At 36.9% G+C, this 19,449-nt stretch overlaps 1 protein-coding gene across 1 annotated transcript in view; it reads left to right on the plus strand.

Moving 5' to 3' along the window:
* LOC118836415 (vomeronasal type-2 receptor 116-like) overlaps positions 1-19,242 on the plus strand; it is a 34,409-nt gene extending 15,167 nt beyond the window's left edge. Inside the window, exons 3-4 of the mRNA XM_036743720.1 lie at positions 4,221-4,344; positions 18,344-19,242. Of these exons, the coding sequence (XP_036599615.1) occupies positions 4,221-4,344; positions 18,344-19,242 (1,023 nt within the window). The remainder of the gene's footprint in view (positions 1-4,220; positions 4,345-18,343) is intronic.
* The last annotated feature ends 207 nt before the right edge of the window (positions 19,243-19,449 follow it).

The raw sequence follows: 19,449 nt of genomic DNA on the forward strand, positions 1-19,449 counted from the left end.
TAGGAGACAGATTTATGAGTTGAAACTCTGACCACTAAAAATGTTCATTACATTTCACAAGAAATGGGAAGATAAAAAGGAAAAAAATATTCAATAAATTAGGTTAGGGAGGGGTAAAGAGATATTTAACATCGTGAGAGTCTTTTGTTTTTAAACTGTCAGTGAAATAGGCACTTAGACTTGTTCTTTTGGGGGGATGGTAAATGACTGCAGTGTGTCCATCCATCTATATCTATGTGATTGTCTCTCTGTCTGTCTATCCCTTCCCTGTGGGGAAATGATTGTCAATAAAGGAACAGTCCTCTTTAGAAGTTCTCAACCTTTTGAACTCTAAAAGTGGTGAGTCACTTCCACTGCTTCTAGTTGCTATCTTCTAGAGAGAAGATGGAAGATGTAAACCCCACTTAAGGATGCTGAAATAAAAATATTCTGGGATGACAGGAGAGGAACTAGCAGTGTTCACTATGCCCCTATTCAGGTTACTACTGTAGAGACTTCAGGGAGTTTCCCTTTGCGTGAGATAAAGGTCAGTTTCTTTAGGCTAAGTTTTCTTATCTCATTCCAGTGGGAAAGCTCTTTCATTTTTATTGTCTTGCACATGTTCTCCTCTTTATACATTCTCCGATTTCTTTTTTTGCTATGATTTTTTACAAATGGATGACTTTGCTATATACTATGTATATTCATGGTGGAACTGGTGTTTAGTGGAAAGAATAAAAACCTTAGATATAGAAGTTGGGTCTCCTTCCCTACCTCAAAATGACAAAGTGTTCAATCAATAAATACACATTTATTAAGCACCTATTGTGTCCTGAAGTCAGGAAGACTCAACATCATGAGTTCAAATCTGCCCTCAGATACATAACCTTGTTTGCTTCAGTTCCTCATCTGTGTGGAGAAGGAAATAGCAAATCACTTCAATATCTCTGCCAAGAAACCTCTAAAATGGGATCACAGAGATGCACACAACTCAAAAATTACTTAACAACAAAACGTGTCAGGCATTATGTTAAGCTCTGGGGATGCAAAATAGGCAAAAGACAGCCCTAGCCCTCAAAGAGATAACTGTTGAATACAAAATTTTATTTGTGACTTAAAGGAAGTCATAGAAGTCAGTAGGCAGAGTGGAGGAGAGAGAGAATTCCAAAAAATGGTGTCAGATAATGCCTGGAACCAAAAGATGGAGTGTCTGGAACAGCCAGTCAGCCAGCGTCACTGGATCAAAGAGCACAGCTAAGAGAATAAAGTTTAAGAAAACTGGAAATGTAGGAGGGGCATGGATCATGAGGGGCTTTGGATGTTAGACAGAGCATTTTGTATTTGTCTCTAAGTCAATAAGAAAAATTATTGTGGTGAGGGGGGAGGGTGGCAAGATCTGTACTGTGCTTAAGAAATATCACTTAAGTGGCTGAACAGAAGATGGATTGGAGTGAGGAAGACATTTGAGGCAGACAGATGCATTAACAGGCTATTGCGATAATCCAAGAGTGTGCTAATAAGGATCTACCCCAGAATGGTGGCAATGTCAGAGGAGAGAAGGGAGTACAGTTGAGAGATGTTGCAAAGATCAAATCAACAATCCCTGGCTACAGTTTGGATATGAGGGGGTGAGAGGTAGTGAGGCACCCAGGATGACTCCTAGGTTGGAAGTCTGAGGGACTGGAAAGTTGGTGTTGCTCTCTACAGAAATAAAGGAGATGAGGGGATGTTAAAATTTAGGGGGAAAGGTAGTAATCATAAGGTTGGATATGCTGAGTTTAAGATGTATACTGGATATCCAGTTTGAGATGTCTGAACGACAATAGCAGATGTAAGATTGGACGTCAGCAGAAATATGTGTGCAGAAAAGGTAGATTTGGTAAACTTGAGCATAGAGATGATAATGAAATCCATGGGAGTCGATGAGAGCACCAAGTAAGTAGCTCAGAGGGAGAAGAGATGAGGGACCAGGACAGAGCCCTAAAGGACACCCCTAGTTAGAGGGTATGCTTTGGGAGAGGATGCAGCAAAAAAAGACAGAAAAAGAGTTCAAGTAGTAAGAAGTTTGATTGGCTATGACTATATCCACTAGATTAAAAACATGTAAGGAAGAAGACACACACATGTACATATGTGTATATGTACACATACATACACACATATATTAAATACACACATATATGGATACACATATATGTGTATATATATATATATGCATGCATACACACACACACATATATAATTGTAGCATGGCACTTTTTCTCTAAGGAAAACAAAGTGGCCCCCAGCCTCAACTTCCTCCTTCCTTTATTGGAAGGAATTAAAGTTTCCCTTAAAGGAGGATTGGGAGAAGAGGGTAGAGAAGTCTATTTTCCTGCCTTTTGAGTCACACAATGACAAACCTCACCACTGTTGTTGTACCTCTCTATACCTGTGGGGTCCCCTCACTCTAAACTTTTCCTACACAAATATTTTCTTTTTTCATTAATTCAACAAAGATCTTTAAAAACCTGTCTTATTGTTATGAGGTAAAACAAAAGGCTCTTTCCATGTTTTTCCCCCCTTCATTCTTTTCCAATCAATTTCATCCTTAAATATTTTGCAATGAATTCTTTTGATTGGATCTCATCACTTTTTTGGCACTTAAAGTTTTCTAGTATTATCTTATGAAGCAATATGTTACATTATTTCCCACTATTGTTCTCATCTATAAATTCAAAACTGGTATTACTCTTGGTTGCCAGATTTCTTGGCTTGATGTGTTTCTGAATTATAGCAATGAGGTGGTCTCAACAGTTTGGGTTCACTTCATTTTATTAATCAATTTTAAAAGTGAAACTTCACTAGGAAATGGAGAGTTTAGGTCAATGTCTATCATTACATCACTTTTCATTTAGCATGAATTACTTGTTGCAATATCTCAGGTTGTAATTTGCCCAATCCCATTCATCATTTCAACTTTTTGAAAAATCTTTCTTCTTTGGTATTGGATTTGATCTTCCAACCAACAAGTCAATGGTCTATACATTGTCTGATGACTAGCCAATATTTTCATATCTTTTAAAATAAAACTTTTGTGGTATGCTGAAGGAGATTTCTTGGTTAGACTGCACTGTAAGCATGTTATTGATGTCCATAATATCAGAGCCACAACTGGAAGTAAAGATTGTCCATCCTGGGTCACTCCCCAAAATGTAGGTTAAAAACACAAAATAAATAAGTGATTATTTTAATAATATATAGTCAAATACTATGTCACAGAAGAACCATTTCCCCTGCCCCCTTCTCAACATAGGACATCCCTTTGTCACCAGACCCCTTCAACCACTGGTGAATTCCTTTGGTGTCTCCTTTTCAGCATCTAATATTTTTAAGATTATTTATTCTAAGGAGTGTTTTAGCTACATCTCCAAAATTTAAGAATTTAGTTAGGACAGCAGATAGAGTGTTGGACATGGAGTCAGGAAGACCTGAGTTCATATCCTACCTCAGATACTTAATTGTTTTATGATCCTGCCAAAGTCACTTTAACTTTTCCTCTTGAACAATGTCAGTGCCATCATCTGTAAAAATTAGAATTAATAGCACCTATTTCTCAAGTTTGCTGTGAGGAAAATGATTAGATGTTTGAAAAGCATTTTGCAAGCCTTATGGTGCTACATAAAACTAGCTAAAATTAGTATTATTTTAAAAGAATTGATGTGGACCCGCACAATTTGCTACTTGACTAAAGCCATTACTATTTAGGTCTAGCTACTTTTAAAGTAGGCAGCTTCAGCAAATGTCCAGCTCTGCTATTACTTGCAGGAACCATTTCAAGGTAAATCTTTAGTCAGTCAAAAAATCCAGTATTTACACACTGAGATATACACGTATGCAAATATATGTATATATACATAAATGTGTCACATGTGTGTTTTTTATATAAGCATGACTGTAGTTTAAATTTAAATTTATTTGAGAAGTCTTGATTCTTTGTCAATTGAGTTCCTGGGTATTCTTTCCAAGACAGAATAGCATTTCATTCACTTACTATTTTCTAGAGCTTAGCACAGTATCTGTTACACATTAGTTGATAAATACTTGTTAATTGATGGATTGAATCCCTGGAAACACAGACCAGGTATTACTTCTCTAGAAAGTCTACATTTATGGCCTCCTAACATCAATTGCCAAACTGCTATGTGCCTTCTAGACAATTTGAATGACGAGCCCCTTCAAAGAATTTCTTCTTTGTCCAGACTCCGCGCTCTGTATGCAGTGACAGCTGTGGACCTGGATTTCGGAAATCTGCCCGTGAAGGAGAGTCCATCTGTTGCTTTGACTGTATCCCCTGCCCAGAGGGCAAGATTTCCAACCAGACTGGTAAGTATGTGCAGAGAAACATACCCTCCTCCCAATCTTACAAGAGTCACATATAGAAAATTAAGAACAGAACTGGAATAGACTCTTAAGGTCACATAAGTTCTGTGGAAGGAAATAACCTGGAGCAAATGTGGGGAAACCAGAGATAGGGACAACCAAGTTGGGAACACAAAGTGGGCAGTGCCAGCACAATATTGGAAATGGGACATGAGAGTTAGGAAAAAATGAAAGCCTTTTCTGTATATCTATGGCCGTGATGCTCAGGGACAGATTTAGGGCAAAGATGAAAACACTCACCCCAAGACAAATAGAAGTATATTGAAGTACTATGCAGAATTTTTTACCCAGAGTGCATAAAATTAGCAATACATATGCACATATATACATGTATATGCACATGTATATATATATATATATTTAATAATTCTTATCTGGTAAGTGGGCAATAGATCATTTTTAAGCTTGAAAGTTCACTTTTTGAATATTTATTGGCATCTTTTATTTATGTATTACCCAAATTTCTCCCATTATCCATCACATTCTCTCCTCCCAGAGATCCATACAATATAACAAGAACAATTTTAAGATAAAGAAAAAGAAAATAGGCAGTAGAGAAAAATCAGTAGAACAAATCAATACATCAAAAAATCAGAAAATGTATCCAGAGCTATAGATCTTTGGCCAAAAAGCAAGTTGTGGATTGCTTCTCATATCTCTTCATTCGGGCCACATACTTCTTCTTTGTAATTTTGAAACATTCATTTTTAAAGTCATATTTGGTTGTTTTTGCTGGTTTTTTGTTGCAGTTGTCATTGTGGTAGCCATTGTGTATGTTCTATTTTTTGCTCAGATTATACCTTCCTCTGTCTTTTAGATAAGTCTTTCTGTACTTCTTTGTATTCATCATATTTACCATCGCTCAGAACAAAGAAACATTCCATTATATTTATGTGTCACAAGGTAATTAGCTATTTCTGAAGAGAGAGTTATATCCCTTATAATCTAATTGGGGTGACAACATGCAAGCAAATATGTACAAAGCTAATTATATACACAATAATGATGGAATAATTAAAGGGGAGAAAGCATTGGAATTGTGAGAATGAGAAGGAAGGCTTGCTATAGAAGGTGGGATTTTAGTTGGGACTTAAAGGAATCCACAGTGGTCAGTAGTCAGAGCAGAGACAGAGAGTGTACCAGGCGTGGGGGACAGGCTGAGAAAACTAATGGATGTTTTCATTTTCTTTTTACAATTTCTCTTCTTAGTATTTGGAACATTTGTGCTGTCATTAATATGTCTTGTGATTTGTCTTTTAAGAATGCCACTCTTTGTTATTTTAGTTTGTTATGATGATGTATATTACGTACAACATGATTACATCTATGTATATCATTGTCTTTCACATTATTATTAATTATTCTATTTGTTCTCAACACATTCATTATTTGTAATTTCATTGTTTGCTCGATTTGAATCTGTATCTCTGTGCTTCACAAATTCCTAAATTGAAGATTATTTTATTACACTAATGGTATGAAATTAGTTAGTTAACAGACATTTCTAAAGTGCCTACAATGTACAAGGCACTTTGCTAAGCACTAGGGATACAAAGAAAGGCAAAAGACAGTGCCTGCCTAAAGGAACTGTATATCTAATGGGGAGACAACACATAAAAAGAAGCTGAGAGGTAGGAATATTGAAGCCCTACAGCTGGGTGGGAAGGAATTAGCTGGACATTGGGGATCTCCTTGAAATGAAGGATCTCCAGGGAGCTCTCTGATGTCCACCCTTCATTCTCTCTGATTAGAGGAAGGGAGAGGCCCCAGGGGCAAAAGGTACTAAAAGGGTCTCAGTTTTAGAGTCAATGTGATCTTGCAGGAAAACAATTACAATGATAATTGATATTTATATAGCCAAGCCTTTTGCTAAGCACTTTACATTTGTGATTTCATTTGATCCTCACAGTGACCCTCAGAGGTAGGTTCTATTATTATCTCCATAGGACTGATAATAGAACTGAGGCAAATAGAATTTAAGTGACTTGCCAGGGTCACACAGTTAAGAAGTGTCTGAGACCAGGCTTGATCTCAGGTCTTCCCGATTCCAGTCCTGCTACTCTACCCAGTGTGCCACCTAGCTCACAGAGACCATGATGAAGTCTAGGAGATCAGCCAAGTGGGATATATCAATGATGTCTTTACTATTTCTGCATTTTACATTTATTTGCAAAATTGCTCTGCCCTAATACATGATCACTGTTCCCTATCTTTCTGGAAAATGTATATGTTTTAACTAGATGATTTGAAAAGTAGCTTCTTTTTTCTTTTAGTTCATCCAGAATTTTCTTCAATCCTTTATCCATATAGTTCATCATTCTGTCACATTTTTCCAAAACAGACGAAATGATTTTAAGTCTCTAGATATTATTGCATTACTGTCAATTTCTTCTTTAAATTCAGATAACTTACATTCCTGAATTAAGATGAGAAAGCTTTTGAGGCATACACATTGAGTATTAATCTTGCTGCCCTTTTAGTTATAGGATTTTTCTTTACTCATTGCATTTTATGTTGAATTTTCCCTTTAACTGCCAACATAATAGCAACTAATGTTTTTATTTTATTTTCCCGATACGTTTTATATATATATATATATATATATATATATATATATATATATATATATGTATATATATATATATTTAAATTTTTATTATGTATATGTACTTGCCTTTAAGTGTGTTTCTTTTAAGAAAAAACTTGAGGGGGTGTTTTATCCAATGTGCCACTCTTTTTCTAAGTAATCTAATTAATTAAGCTGACTTAACTCTGATATAATAGGATAAGATAGATGATATACAGGGTGTTCCTAAAATCTGGACACAGAGGCAAAAATTCATATTTTCAAGAAATGAAATGAATGAAATTTTCAACATTTTATTTAACTGGAATATTAACAAATAAGATCTTAAATATGATTTCCAGCATTTGTGATGCAAGTTGATGTGCTTTGCAAGATTCACGTGAACTCGATGCAATAACTCCACATTGCCGTCACCTTTAGCACTTTCACTCTTGGAATATGAATATGAAATCACATTGAAGATGTTATTTGTTAATATTCCAATTAAATAAATATTGTTGAAAATTTCATTCATTTCATTCCTTGAAAATATGCATTTTTGCCCATATGTCCAGACTTTAGGAATACCCTGTAATGTGATGTGAAGTGATATAATGTAATACAGTGTGATATACTGCAATATGATCTAATATAACAATATGATGTAAAGAGATATGGTATGATGATGTAAATAATATGATACAAGATAATTTAAGTTGATATGATATAAAATGACATATCATATAATACAACATAACAATAATATACTATAGCAATATAATGCAATTAAACATAAACTAATATAGCACAACCTAATATGATAAAGTAATTTAGATCATTTAATCTTTTCACATTTAAAATTATGAGAATTCTTGATGCATTTGTTTCCAATACTGTTTTCTTTTCAAAATTGGGATTTCTTTTTTTTTTTAACTCTATCTCATCAAAGATAGGACTTTGGTCTTTCAATTGCTTTTGCTTAGACAAGTTAAGGCAACCTTATCTCCATTGGCTTCCTTCCCTTCCCCCTCAAGCACCATAAACAGTTTTTCACACTTTCCAATAATTTTGGAGTTTAATTAATTCATTCATTTTTATTTCTCTCATTTATGTAGTTACACAGATGTTTCCCTTTTTGTTTCAATCATTCAGTTACTTAATAAAATTTCCCTTACACTTATTCCCTTCAACTCAATGTTTATCATTTTTGTATTTTTTCCTAAAAACAAATTCCTTTATTCTCTTCTTTTTTTTTGTTTCTCTTGGGGGGGGGGGCAGGGCAATTGGGGTTAAGTGACTTGCCCAAGGTCACACAGCTAGTACATGTGTCAAGTGCCTGAGGCCAGATTTGAACTCAGGTCCTCCTGACTCCAGGGCTGGTGCTCTACTCACTGTGCCACCTAGCTGCCACCCTTTATTCTCTTCTTGACATTTTTTTCCCTCTATTGTAAAATTTCATTTATAGAAACAAATTCTGCTTATTCATTCTTTTTTTAATCTCTACGCTCTTCAGGGAATTAAAACTAATAATGTCCACATTTTTATTTTTCTCTATGAAAACACTGCCATTATTTCCTTGTAGGCCCGGTTAACCTGCTCTTTTCTTTTCTATTGTGAACCATTCTTAAAATTATCAATTCCTTCAGGAGATATAGGAATAAAAATATTAGAATATGATAGAAAAATACCTGAATCTCTTATGTTCCCCATCTTTACATACTACCACTCTCACGATCATTTTCCTTCCTAATTGTCATGATGATGATGGTGGTGGTGGTGATGCTGATAAATTATGATAATAGAAACCTATCCTCTTCAGGAAGAGATATTACCCAAAATGACCAAAAAAACAGAGATACCTGTCGAAACACATCAAAAAAATTTGAGTCATTAAGAAAAGTTCACAGTATCTGAGATTTGTAGAGCCTCTTTCCTTTATATTTGAAGGTCTTTCTCTTTGTCAGTTCAAAAATTTTCCGTTAATCATGAGAATTTTTAAATCTCATCAGTATTTTCATTCAGTTTGCTGCAAAGCATATTTTTGTCTGTTTTGAATTTCTTTAAAAGACTTTATGGATGCTTTTGATTTTCAGAATCTTTTCTGTGTTCTGACATGCAACACAGTATTCTTGAATTTTTTTGCATTATGTTTTTCAGGTTTTGGCTTGTCATATTGTTTTGTGGAACCAATATGGATCTACACATTCTAATTTTGAAACCAATATGTTTGTATACAGATCATATTTCCTGTTAACATTATTGCTTTTCTTCTGTCCAAATGTACTTCATTCTCTGTATTTGTATGTCTGATCAGTTTTTCTCTTCAGTGTCTTTGGCGAAATATATCACTGTGGATTCATATTTTTCCATGCTTCCAATTATTTCTGTCTTTAAGAACTTAAATTCTGCTGCTTCTTATTTCTCTCTTGAATGAGAAATATCTTGCAATGGTTACATGATCTCTCAGGAATTCACGATATCCTCTGTCTCATGAGATATTAATTTAATTTTTCTTGCAATATTTCTTTAGTGATGTTGAGCTCATTTAATTCCTATGGAAAATATCTTGCCTTCTGTTTTCATATGTTTTCCTGTTTACTCATCTGCTTATGCTACAGGACTTTAACCGAGTTTTCTTCTTCCTGAAATCTTTGGTTGGTTCAGCTTTTTACTCTTCCTTATATTTTCCTATTATACAGTTTCTGACTCTTTCTCATTTCTTTGCAGATTACCAAAGGGTTGGACCTCAAAGCTGATTCCGCTTCCTCACACACTTAGCAATTCACTTTTCATTAGCTTTAGTGTCTGCCCTGAATGACTTTTGGGAGGGGAAGGACAGAATAGGACCTAGCTGGATGCCACTTCCCTTTCCTTCAAGCCTGTGGATGCAACTCTCAGGCCCCTAAGATCCTATATGTGCTCACAAATTCACATGCTGATGCCCTACCAAAGTTACTTCTCTTCTTTATTAGCCTGAATGAGCCCTGCTACATCAAAGTAAGGATGCTAGTGGTCAGCAACAAGGGAACAGGGGATCTGGTCATAGTTCTAAGGCAGAGGGAAGCACTAGGCTTATAGGTGAAGAAGATCAGGGAACCTGGTCATATTTCCAAGACCAAGAGTAGCGATAGTCTTTGTGGCTACAGGGGAGCAGCATACCTTCCTGGGTAAAGAACATGGCATGGACCAGAAAAGCAATGACCACACTTCTCCTTATATCATACCAACTTGAAGGCACCAAAAAATGAAGAGCCCCAGAACCAGATCTGAAAATAGCAGCACAAAAACAGTCATAAACTGAGAACAACGCCTCCCCCACCCACAGGGAGCAGAGACCAACTTTAACATGAAGTTCAAAGTCAAGAAACAGAGTAGGGGGTAGAGCCAAGCTGGAGGCTGAAAAGCATGGACTTGCCTAGGGCTCTCCCCCAGGACCCTCCAAACACCAATAAAAATGGCTCTGAACAAATTCTAGAACTGCAGAACCCATGAAATAGCAGAGGTAAGCAGGGCTCCAGCCCAGGACAGCCTGGATGGTCGCTGGGTAAGGTCTATCACACACGGAACTGCGAACGAAGCAGAGCCCAGTGTGGGCTGCACCTGGACCAATCAGATGGGGAGCCAGGTGGAACAGGCCCTAGTGCCCAGAATCAGTGAGCTGTGGCACTTACCAGACTTCTCAAGCCACAAACACCAAAGACAACAGAGATTAGTGGGAAAAGCTGCGGGGGACAGAATAGAAGGAGTTTGCGGGTTCAGCTACCACCCGGAGGCAGCAGAGGTGGTGCAGCTACAGAACTACACCTGCAGTTGCTTCCAGCCCCAGGCCCACCTGATGGGAGGGATTAAGTGGCAAGTCAGAGTGGGAGGGCAGAGCCTGCTGAAGATCTGAGTCACTATCCAGGTTGGCAGTTCTTGGGGGAGGAAGAGTGCTGGTGTGGCAGAGCTTGCTGTGAGAAATAGCTCTGAAAACAATGGCGCATCCCCTCAAGCTTGGAACAAAGTATTCTTTACTCTACAAGCAGTCATACCCTGACAAAAAACTCAAGGGTCAAGTAAGTTGTCTGGGAACATGGCCAGGCAGCAAAAATGCACCCAGATTCAGTCTCAGACTTTGGAATCTTTCTTTGGTGACAAATAAGACCAAAACATAAAGCCAGAAGAAGTCAACAAAGTCAAAAAGCCTACAACAAAAGCCTCCAAGAAAAACATGAACTGGTCTCAGGCCATGGAAGAGCTCAAAAAGGATTTGGAAAAGCAATTTAGAGAAGTAGAGGAAAAATTGGGAAGAGAAATGAGAGTGAGGTGAGAAAACCATGAAAAACAAGTCAATGACTTGCTAAAGGAGACCCAAAAAAATACTGAAGAAAACAACACCTTAAAAATAGACTAACTCAAATGGCAAAAGAGCTCCAAAAAGCCAATGAGGAGAAGAATGCCTTGAAAGGCAGAATTAGCCAAGTGGAAAAGGAAGTCCAAAAGACCACTGAAGAAAATACTACCTTAAAAATTAGATTGGAGCAAGTGGAAGCTCGTGACTTTATGAGAAATCAAGATATTATAAAACAGAACCAAAGGAATGAAAAAATGGAAGACAATGTCAAATATCTCATTGGAAAAAACCACTCACCTGGAAAATAGATCCAGGAGAGATAATTTAAAAATTATTGGACTACCTGAAAGCCATGATCAAAAAAAGAGCCTAGATATCATCTTTCAAGAAATTATCAAGGAAAACTGCCCTGATGTTCTAGAGCCACAGGGCAAAATAGAAATTGAAAGAATCCATCGATCGCCTCCTCAAATAGATTCCAAAAAGAAAACTCCTAGGAATATTGTCACCAAATTCCAGAGCTCCCAGATCAAGGAGAAAATACTTCAAGCAGCCAGAAAGAAACAATTTGAGTATTGTGGAAACACAATCAGAATAACACAAGATCTAGCAGCTTCTACATTAAGGGATCGAAGGGCTTGGAATATGATATTCTGGAGGTCAATGGAGCTAGGATTAAAACCAAGAATCACCTACCCAGCAAAACTGAGTATAATGCTCTAAGGCAAAATATGGATTTTCAATAAAATAGAGGACTTTCAAGCTTTCTCAGTGAAAAGACCAGAGCTGAACAGAAAATCTGACTTTCAAACACAAGAATCAAAAGAAGCATGGAAAGGTAAACAAGAAAGAGAAATCACAAGGGACTTACTAAAGTTGAACTGTTTTGTTTACATTCCTACATAGAAAGATGATGTGCATAAATTCATGAGACTTCAGTGTTAGGGTATCTGAAGGAAATATGTGTGTGTATATATATATATATATATACACACACACATATATATGTATATACATATATATGTATAGACAGAGGGCACAGGGTGAGTTGAATATGAAGGGATGATATCTAAAAAAACAAAATCAAATTAAGGGATGAGAGAGGAATATATTGAGAGAGAGAGAAAGGGAGAGATAGAATGGGGTAAATTATCTCACATAAAAGTGGCAAAAAAAATAGCAGTTCTGTTGGGAGGGAAGAGGGGGCAGGTGAAGGGGAATGAATCAATCTTGCTCTCAGTGGATTTGACCTGAGGAGGGAATAACATACACACTCAATTGGGTATCTTACCCCACAGGAAAGAAAGAGGAAGGAGATAAAATAGGGGGTATGATAGAAGGGAGGGCAGATAGGGGGAGGAGGTAATCAAAAGCAAACACTTTTGAAAAGGGACAGGGTCAAGGCATAAAATTGGATAAAGGGGGATAGGATAGGAAGGAGCAAAATATAGTTAGTCTTTCACAACATGAGTATTGTGGAAGGGTTTTGCATAATGATACATGTGTGGCCTATGTCGAATTGCTTGCCTTCTTAGGGAGGGTGGATGGGGAGGGCAGAGGGGAGAGAATTTGGAACTCAAAGTTTTAAAAAGAAGATGTTCAAAAAAAAGTTTTTAGATGCAACTAGGAAATAAAATATACAGGCAATGGGGCATAAACATCTATCTTGCCCTACAAGATAGTAAGGGAAAAGGGGATGGGGGGAGTGGCATGACAGAAGGGAGGGCTGACTGGAGAACAGGGCAATCAGAATATATGCCATCTTGGAGTGGGGGGAGGGTAGAAACAGGGAGAAAATTTGTAGTTCAAACTCTTGTGAAAATTAATGCTGAAAACTAAAAATATTAAATAAGTAAATGATTTTTTAAAAAATAAAAAATAACTAAAAAAAAGAAATAGGGTTGAACAATGAGCAAGGAACAAAAAAAAAGAAGACATTGATGATAAAAAGTTACTCTGGTCACAAGGAAGACCAAGACACAAACACAGAAGAAGATAATAATGTCAAGCAGCTACAAGCAAAGACTCAAAGAAAAAAATGCTAATTGGATACAAGTAGGACAAAAATTCACAGAAGAGTTAAAAGAAAGAGATAAGAATGGTAAAAGGAAAATTGTGAAAAGAAAGGAGAGTGATGAAAGAAAATCATGAAAAGGAATTAATGCCTTTGTAAAAGAGGCACAACAAAATAGAAATACCTAAAAACAGAATTTGCCTCATGGTAAAAGACGCAGAAAATTTCACTGAAGAAAAGAACTCCTTAGAAAGCATTAAAAAAATGGTACAAAAGATCTCTGAAAAAAAATTCCTTACAAATCAGAATTGATTAAGTGGAAGCTAATGACTATGAGACATCATGAAATAATCAACAGTCAAAAGAATGAAAAAATAGAAGAAAATGTGAAATATCTCATCTGAAAAAGCAAGTAACTTTGAAAATGGATGAAGGAGAAAGAATCTGAGAATTACTGAATTACCGGTAAATGAGATTTAAAAAAAAAAAGGCTGGACATCTTTCAAAAAATTATCAAGGAAACTTCTCAATATCTAGGTTGAGATATAACATAAAACAGAAATTGAATGAATTCACCAATCACCTACTAAATGAGATCTTAACATGGAGATGTCCAGTAATATTAGAGCCAAATTTCAGAAATAAATAAGGGCATAAAAGAAGTCAAACAAAAAATTTTAGAAATAGCCAGAAAAGAAAATAAATATTGTCTAAATTTCAGACAAATTATAGTAAATATTTTATAGCAAGTTTCTCTGATAATGGCTTAATTGCTCAAATATATAAGGAATTGAGTCAAATTTATAAAAATAAGAACCATTCCGTAAATGATAAATGATCATAGATATGAACAGACAGTTTTCAAAGGAAGAAATCAAAGCTACATGTAGTCATATGAAAAAAACTCTAAGTCACTATTTATCAGAGAAATAAAAATTAAAACCACTGTAAAGAACAAGGAAAGGCATCATACCAAATGACAAATGCTGAAGTGGTAGATAGAAAATAGTACACTAAAGAATTGTTGGTGGAGTAATTAAATATTAAATATGCAAAGTAAGGATAACACATGATTCAGCAGTTACCTCATTAAAAGGGCAGAAGTCTTGTAATATGATATTTCCAAAGACAAATGAGTTAGTATTACATCCAAGAACAACCTACTAAACAAAACTGAGATAAGCCTTCCATTGAAAAGGGACATTTAATGAAATAGAGGATTTTCAAGTGATTCTAATGAAAAGACAAGAGGTCAATAGAAAATTTTGCATTCAAAAACAAGACTCAAGAAAAGTATAAAAATAAAATCATGAAAGAGAAACCATAAGGAACTCAATAAAGATAAACTGTTTAGATTCCTATATGGCAAGGTGATATATGTAACTTAGGAACTTTATCATTATTGGGTATGAACAGAGGGCATAAGTGTGAGTTGATTATGTTTGAATAATCTCCAAAATAAATGAAGAGATGAGAAAGAGGAACACCCTAGGAAAAGGAGGAAGGGGGAGTTAGAATAGAGTAAATTATCTCACATAAAAGGAAGTGAACAAGGAAGAGCTTTTATAGTGGAGAGGGAAATGGGTGAGATGTGCAATGACAAAAACACATTCTTATAGGAAATGCTTGAAAGATGGAAGAATATATACATACAGACACATATCCTTGTGTGTATCTATCTTAGCAGATAAGAAAACAGAGGGTAAGGGGAAAATAGAAAGAGAGAGGTTATAAAAGGGAGTGGAAATGAAGGGTTGCAGTTTTTTGAAGTAAAATAGACTTTTGAGGAGGAAAAGGATAAGAAGAGAGGCAGAAGAACTAAGAGGAAAAAGTGGAATGAAGGGACATACAGTTAATAATTATAACTGTGAATGTGAATGGGATAAGTTTATGCATAGAATGGAAGTGGATAGCCAAATGGATTAGGAACCAGACTCCAACCACATGTTGTTTAAAAGAAATAGACTTAAAGCAGAAAGACACACATAGAGTTAATATAAAGGGCAGGAGCACAATCTAATATGCTTCAGCTGAATTTTAAAAGGGAAGGAATAGTAAACCTGATCTCAAAGCAAAAGTAAAGATTTTGTTGTGCATTTGTTTCAGTCCTGACTCTTTGTGACCCCATTTGGGGTTTTCTTGGTAAAGACACTGGAATGCTTTGCCATTTCCTTCTCCAGCTCATTTTACAGATGAGGAAACTGAGACAAATAGGGTGAAGTGACTTGCCAAGGGTCACACAGCTAGTGTATGTACACAACTAGTACTGCCCATAAACGAGCCAAAATAGACCTAACAGAAAATGACAATCAGGGTAAGTACATTTTGCCAAAAGGACCCTGGACAACAGGTGATGCAATGGATAGAGTGATGGGACTGGAATCAGGAATACTCATCTTCCTGAGTTCAAGTCACACCTCAGACACTTGTATCTTTGTGACCCTGAGCAAGTCACTCAACACTCCTTGCCTCACTTTTTTCCATTTGTAACAAGAGTTAGAGAAGGAAATGGAAAACCACCCCAGTGTCTTTGCCAAGAAAACCCCAAATGGGGTCACAAAGAGTTGGCTATAACTGAAAAATGATTGAATAACAAGCTTTATATTAAATATTTTATAGCAAGTTTTTCTGATAATGGCTTAATTGCTCAACTATATAAGGAATTGTGTCAAATTTATAAAAATAAGAACCATTCCCTAATTGATAAATGATCATAGATATGAACAGGCAGTTTTCAAAGGAACAAATCAAAGCTACGTATAGTCACATGAAAAAGGCTCTAAGTCACCATTTATTAGAGAAATAAAAACTAAAACTCTAAAGAACAACCTCACACCAAATGACAAATGCTGAAGTGGTTGATGGAAAATAGGTATACTAAAAAACTGTTGGTGGAGTAGTTAAATTATCCAACCATTCTGGAGAACATTTTGAAACTCTGCCCAAAGAGATATGAAAGCACACATACCCTTTAACACAGCAATATCACTACTATGTCTGTATCCCAAAGAGATCAGCAGAAAAAGGAAAAGGACTTCTAGGTATACACATATTCATAGCAGCTCTTTGCTAGATTTTTTATACTGATGGCAAGGATTTGGAAATTAAGGGAATGTTAATTGGGGAATGACTGAAGAAGTTGTGGCATATATTCGTGTACTATTGCATTGTAAGAAATGGTAAGTTCAGTGGTTTCAGAAAAAAACAAAACACACGTGGTGAGACCCATATAAAATGACGCAAAGTGAAGTGAGAAGAACCAAGGCATTATTATACAAAGCAACAGTAATATTAAAATGGTGATCAAGTATGAAAGATTTGGCTACTGTACACTGTGATCCAAGACAGTTCCAAAGGACACATGATGAAAAAATGCTATCAATCTACAGGGAGAAAAGTGATGATCTCTGTGTATGTATACATACATACATATATACACATACACATACTTGCATGCGTGCATATATAATAAAAAAATTGCTGAGTATATCCCAAAGCCCATCTGTAAATCCTGTTTTCTACCCCACTAGAGGGTGGAGCCTAGCCCGAGAAGAGGTGCTGAGCAAACATTTTAGAAACAAGGAGTTATTCTTCTTTACTCTTCATTCATCAGATTCTTATATTGTTAAGTTTTGTGGTTCTTAGTCCAGTGGTTTCCTATTGGAGTAGAAAGAGATCCTTTTGTGTTGCATATTTACTTAGAAAACTATAAATATATATTACCAATGTTGTATTTTTACTTCTTTTATTTAACTTGTTTCAGTTACATTTTATTCTGGCTCAAGCTACCCAGGGCGGGGGAGGGGCGGGGCAGGTTGCAGGTCTTCCAGGCCATCTATGTTAAAAAGTAAAAATGATTCTTACCTCTTGGAAACAAGTATTATCGTGAAGAAGAGTGTGAGATTGTGTGAATCACAGAAAATATCCAATCCTCCACCGTAATTGTTATATTATCCAGAAGTCCTTCACAATCTCAGTATAATCATTAAGCTATGTGTCACTAATAGGTTATCATTAGAAGAGCATTTGAAATGATCTTGCTGTACATCTACCTTGTACTAAATTCTCACTAGAACAATTTATTGACGTTTGCAATTGACATTTGCTCCATCTCTCCTTTGGAATTTGCCATCATGACAAGGTGATCTTCTTATACTAAAACTTCCTTCTGTACCCAGAGTATTTTTTTTCAACTTGGAATATCTTTGTGCCACGCTAGCCACATGCTACCACATGTGAATTCCTTCCATGGCCTCAATCTGTGTCCTTGTCATCCATGCTTCCACTTCCTCAGGGCTTTGTCTGTGATTCCATAGGCTGTGATACCATACCACTAAGGGGCAGTATGACACTATGCCGCCTCATCCCCTTTACTTCCACTCTACCCCAACCTTTACTTTTCAGCTTCTTTTATGCTCTTCTCTGCTGACCCCCGCCCCCTGGCATTAGAGTGTGATACTCTGAAGGGAAGGATAGTCACAAATTTGTTGGTATATGTATGCCTAGGTCACAGGTGGGGAACCTACAGCCTCAAAGCCTTCTAAGTCCTCAAGTATGGCCCTTTGATGAATCTAAATTTCCCAGAACAAATCCCCTTAATAAAAAGACTTGTTCTGTAAAACTTAGACTCAGTCAAAAGGCTGCACCCAACTACCCCACCCCTGACCTAAGTCTTAGCCAAGTGCTTGCCAAGTGAGTGTTTAATAAACGTTTCTTGACTGCCTACCATCCCAACATGCTTATTTTTAAGAGACATTACTGTCCTCACACCAATGAGATCTGTGAGAAGGCTTTTTAAAAATCCAGCTATTTCATACCAGCTATGTTCAGGACCTAAGAGTCTGAATTATTAGTGATAATGTATTAGGGAGGCTCATTGTGTGAGAGACTGGTAGCGTTTGCAGAATTGGAGATCACTAGAGGCCCTTTGTAGTCAAGAAATCCAGCCTGAGGAATTCTATTACTGTGTGCCAGGGCTAATGAAGTTTGGCTGAACTTGAAATATTGAGGAGGTTTTTATTCTCTTTAGATATGGACCAGTGCATCATGTGTCCTGAAGATGAATATTCAAGGAAGGGGAGAAATTACTGCCTCCGCAAGGTGGAGACATTTCTGGCCTTTGAGGAACCCCTAGGCATGACTCTGGTCTGCACAGCTCTGGTCTTCTGCCTCCTGACAATTATGATTGCTGGGGTCTTTGTGAAGCATCAGGACACCCCCATAGTGAAAGCTAATAATAGAACTCTCAGCTACATCTTGCTCTTCTCCTTAAACCAATGCTTCCTGTCTTCATTGCTCTTCATTGGTAAGCCTACCTCAGCCACATGCCTGCTTCGACAGACAACATTTGGGATCACATTCACAGTGGCCATCTCCTCCATTTTGGCTAAAACAATCATAGTAGTTCTAGCCTTCAAAGCCATAAGACCAGGGAGCAGGAGCAGAAAATGGATGGGCTCCAAAACACCCATTTCTATTATTCTCATCTGCTGCCTGATCCAAGTGATTCTCTGTGGTATCTGGCTGTTGGTTTCTCCCCCATTCCCAGATACAGACCCACACTCAGAACCTGAGCACACCATCCTGCAATGCAACAAGGACTCCCTTATTGCCTTCCATTTTGTCCTGAGCTACATGGGATTGCTGGCTTTGGGGAGCTTCACTGTGGCTTTTTTGGCCAGAAATCTCCCTGACACCTTTAACGAAACGAAGCTTATCACCTTCAGCATGCTGGTATTCTGCAGTGTCTGGGTCTCCTTCCTCCCCACATATCAGAGAACGAAGGGGAAGACTATGGTAGCTGTGGAAGTCTTTTCCATCTTGAGCTCTAGTGCTGGCTTACTGGGTTGCATCTTTATTCCCAAGTGCTATGTGATCCTTCTGAGGCCACAATGGAACACCCAAGAATGGGTCAATCATAAATGCTAAGCATTTCCTCATGCCTCCTAGCAATATTATGAGAAGCTTGAAACAAATAACCTAATCATACTTGATGTTCGATATCCATTCACATGAGTCTCCCTGTAATGGCAAGGAGGGGAGGACTTTTTGCTGTTTTTTTCTCTTGAAGTGCTTCTCAGCATTAAGGCAATCAAGTGCCTTTTAGTCTTGCCTTTGATTGAATCAAGAGTCTTT

Source organism: Trichosurus vulpecula, chromosome 2, assembly GCF_011100635.1.
Source record: "Trichosurus vulpecula isolate mTriVul1 chromosome 2, mTriVul1.pri, whole genome shotgun sequence".
Lineage (NCBI taxonomy): Eukaryota > Metazoa > Chordata > Mammalia > Diprotodontia > Phalangeridae > Trichosurus > Trichosurus vulpecula.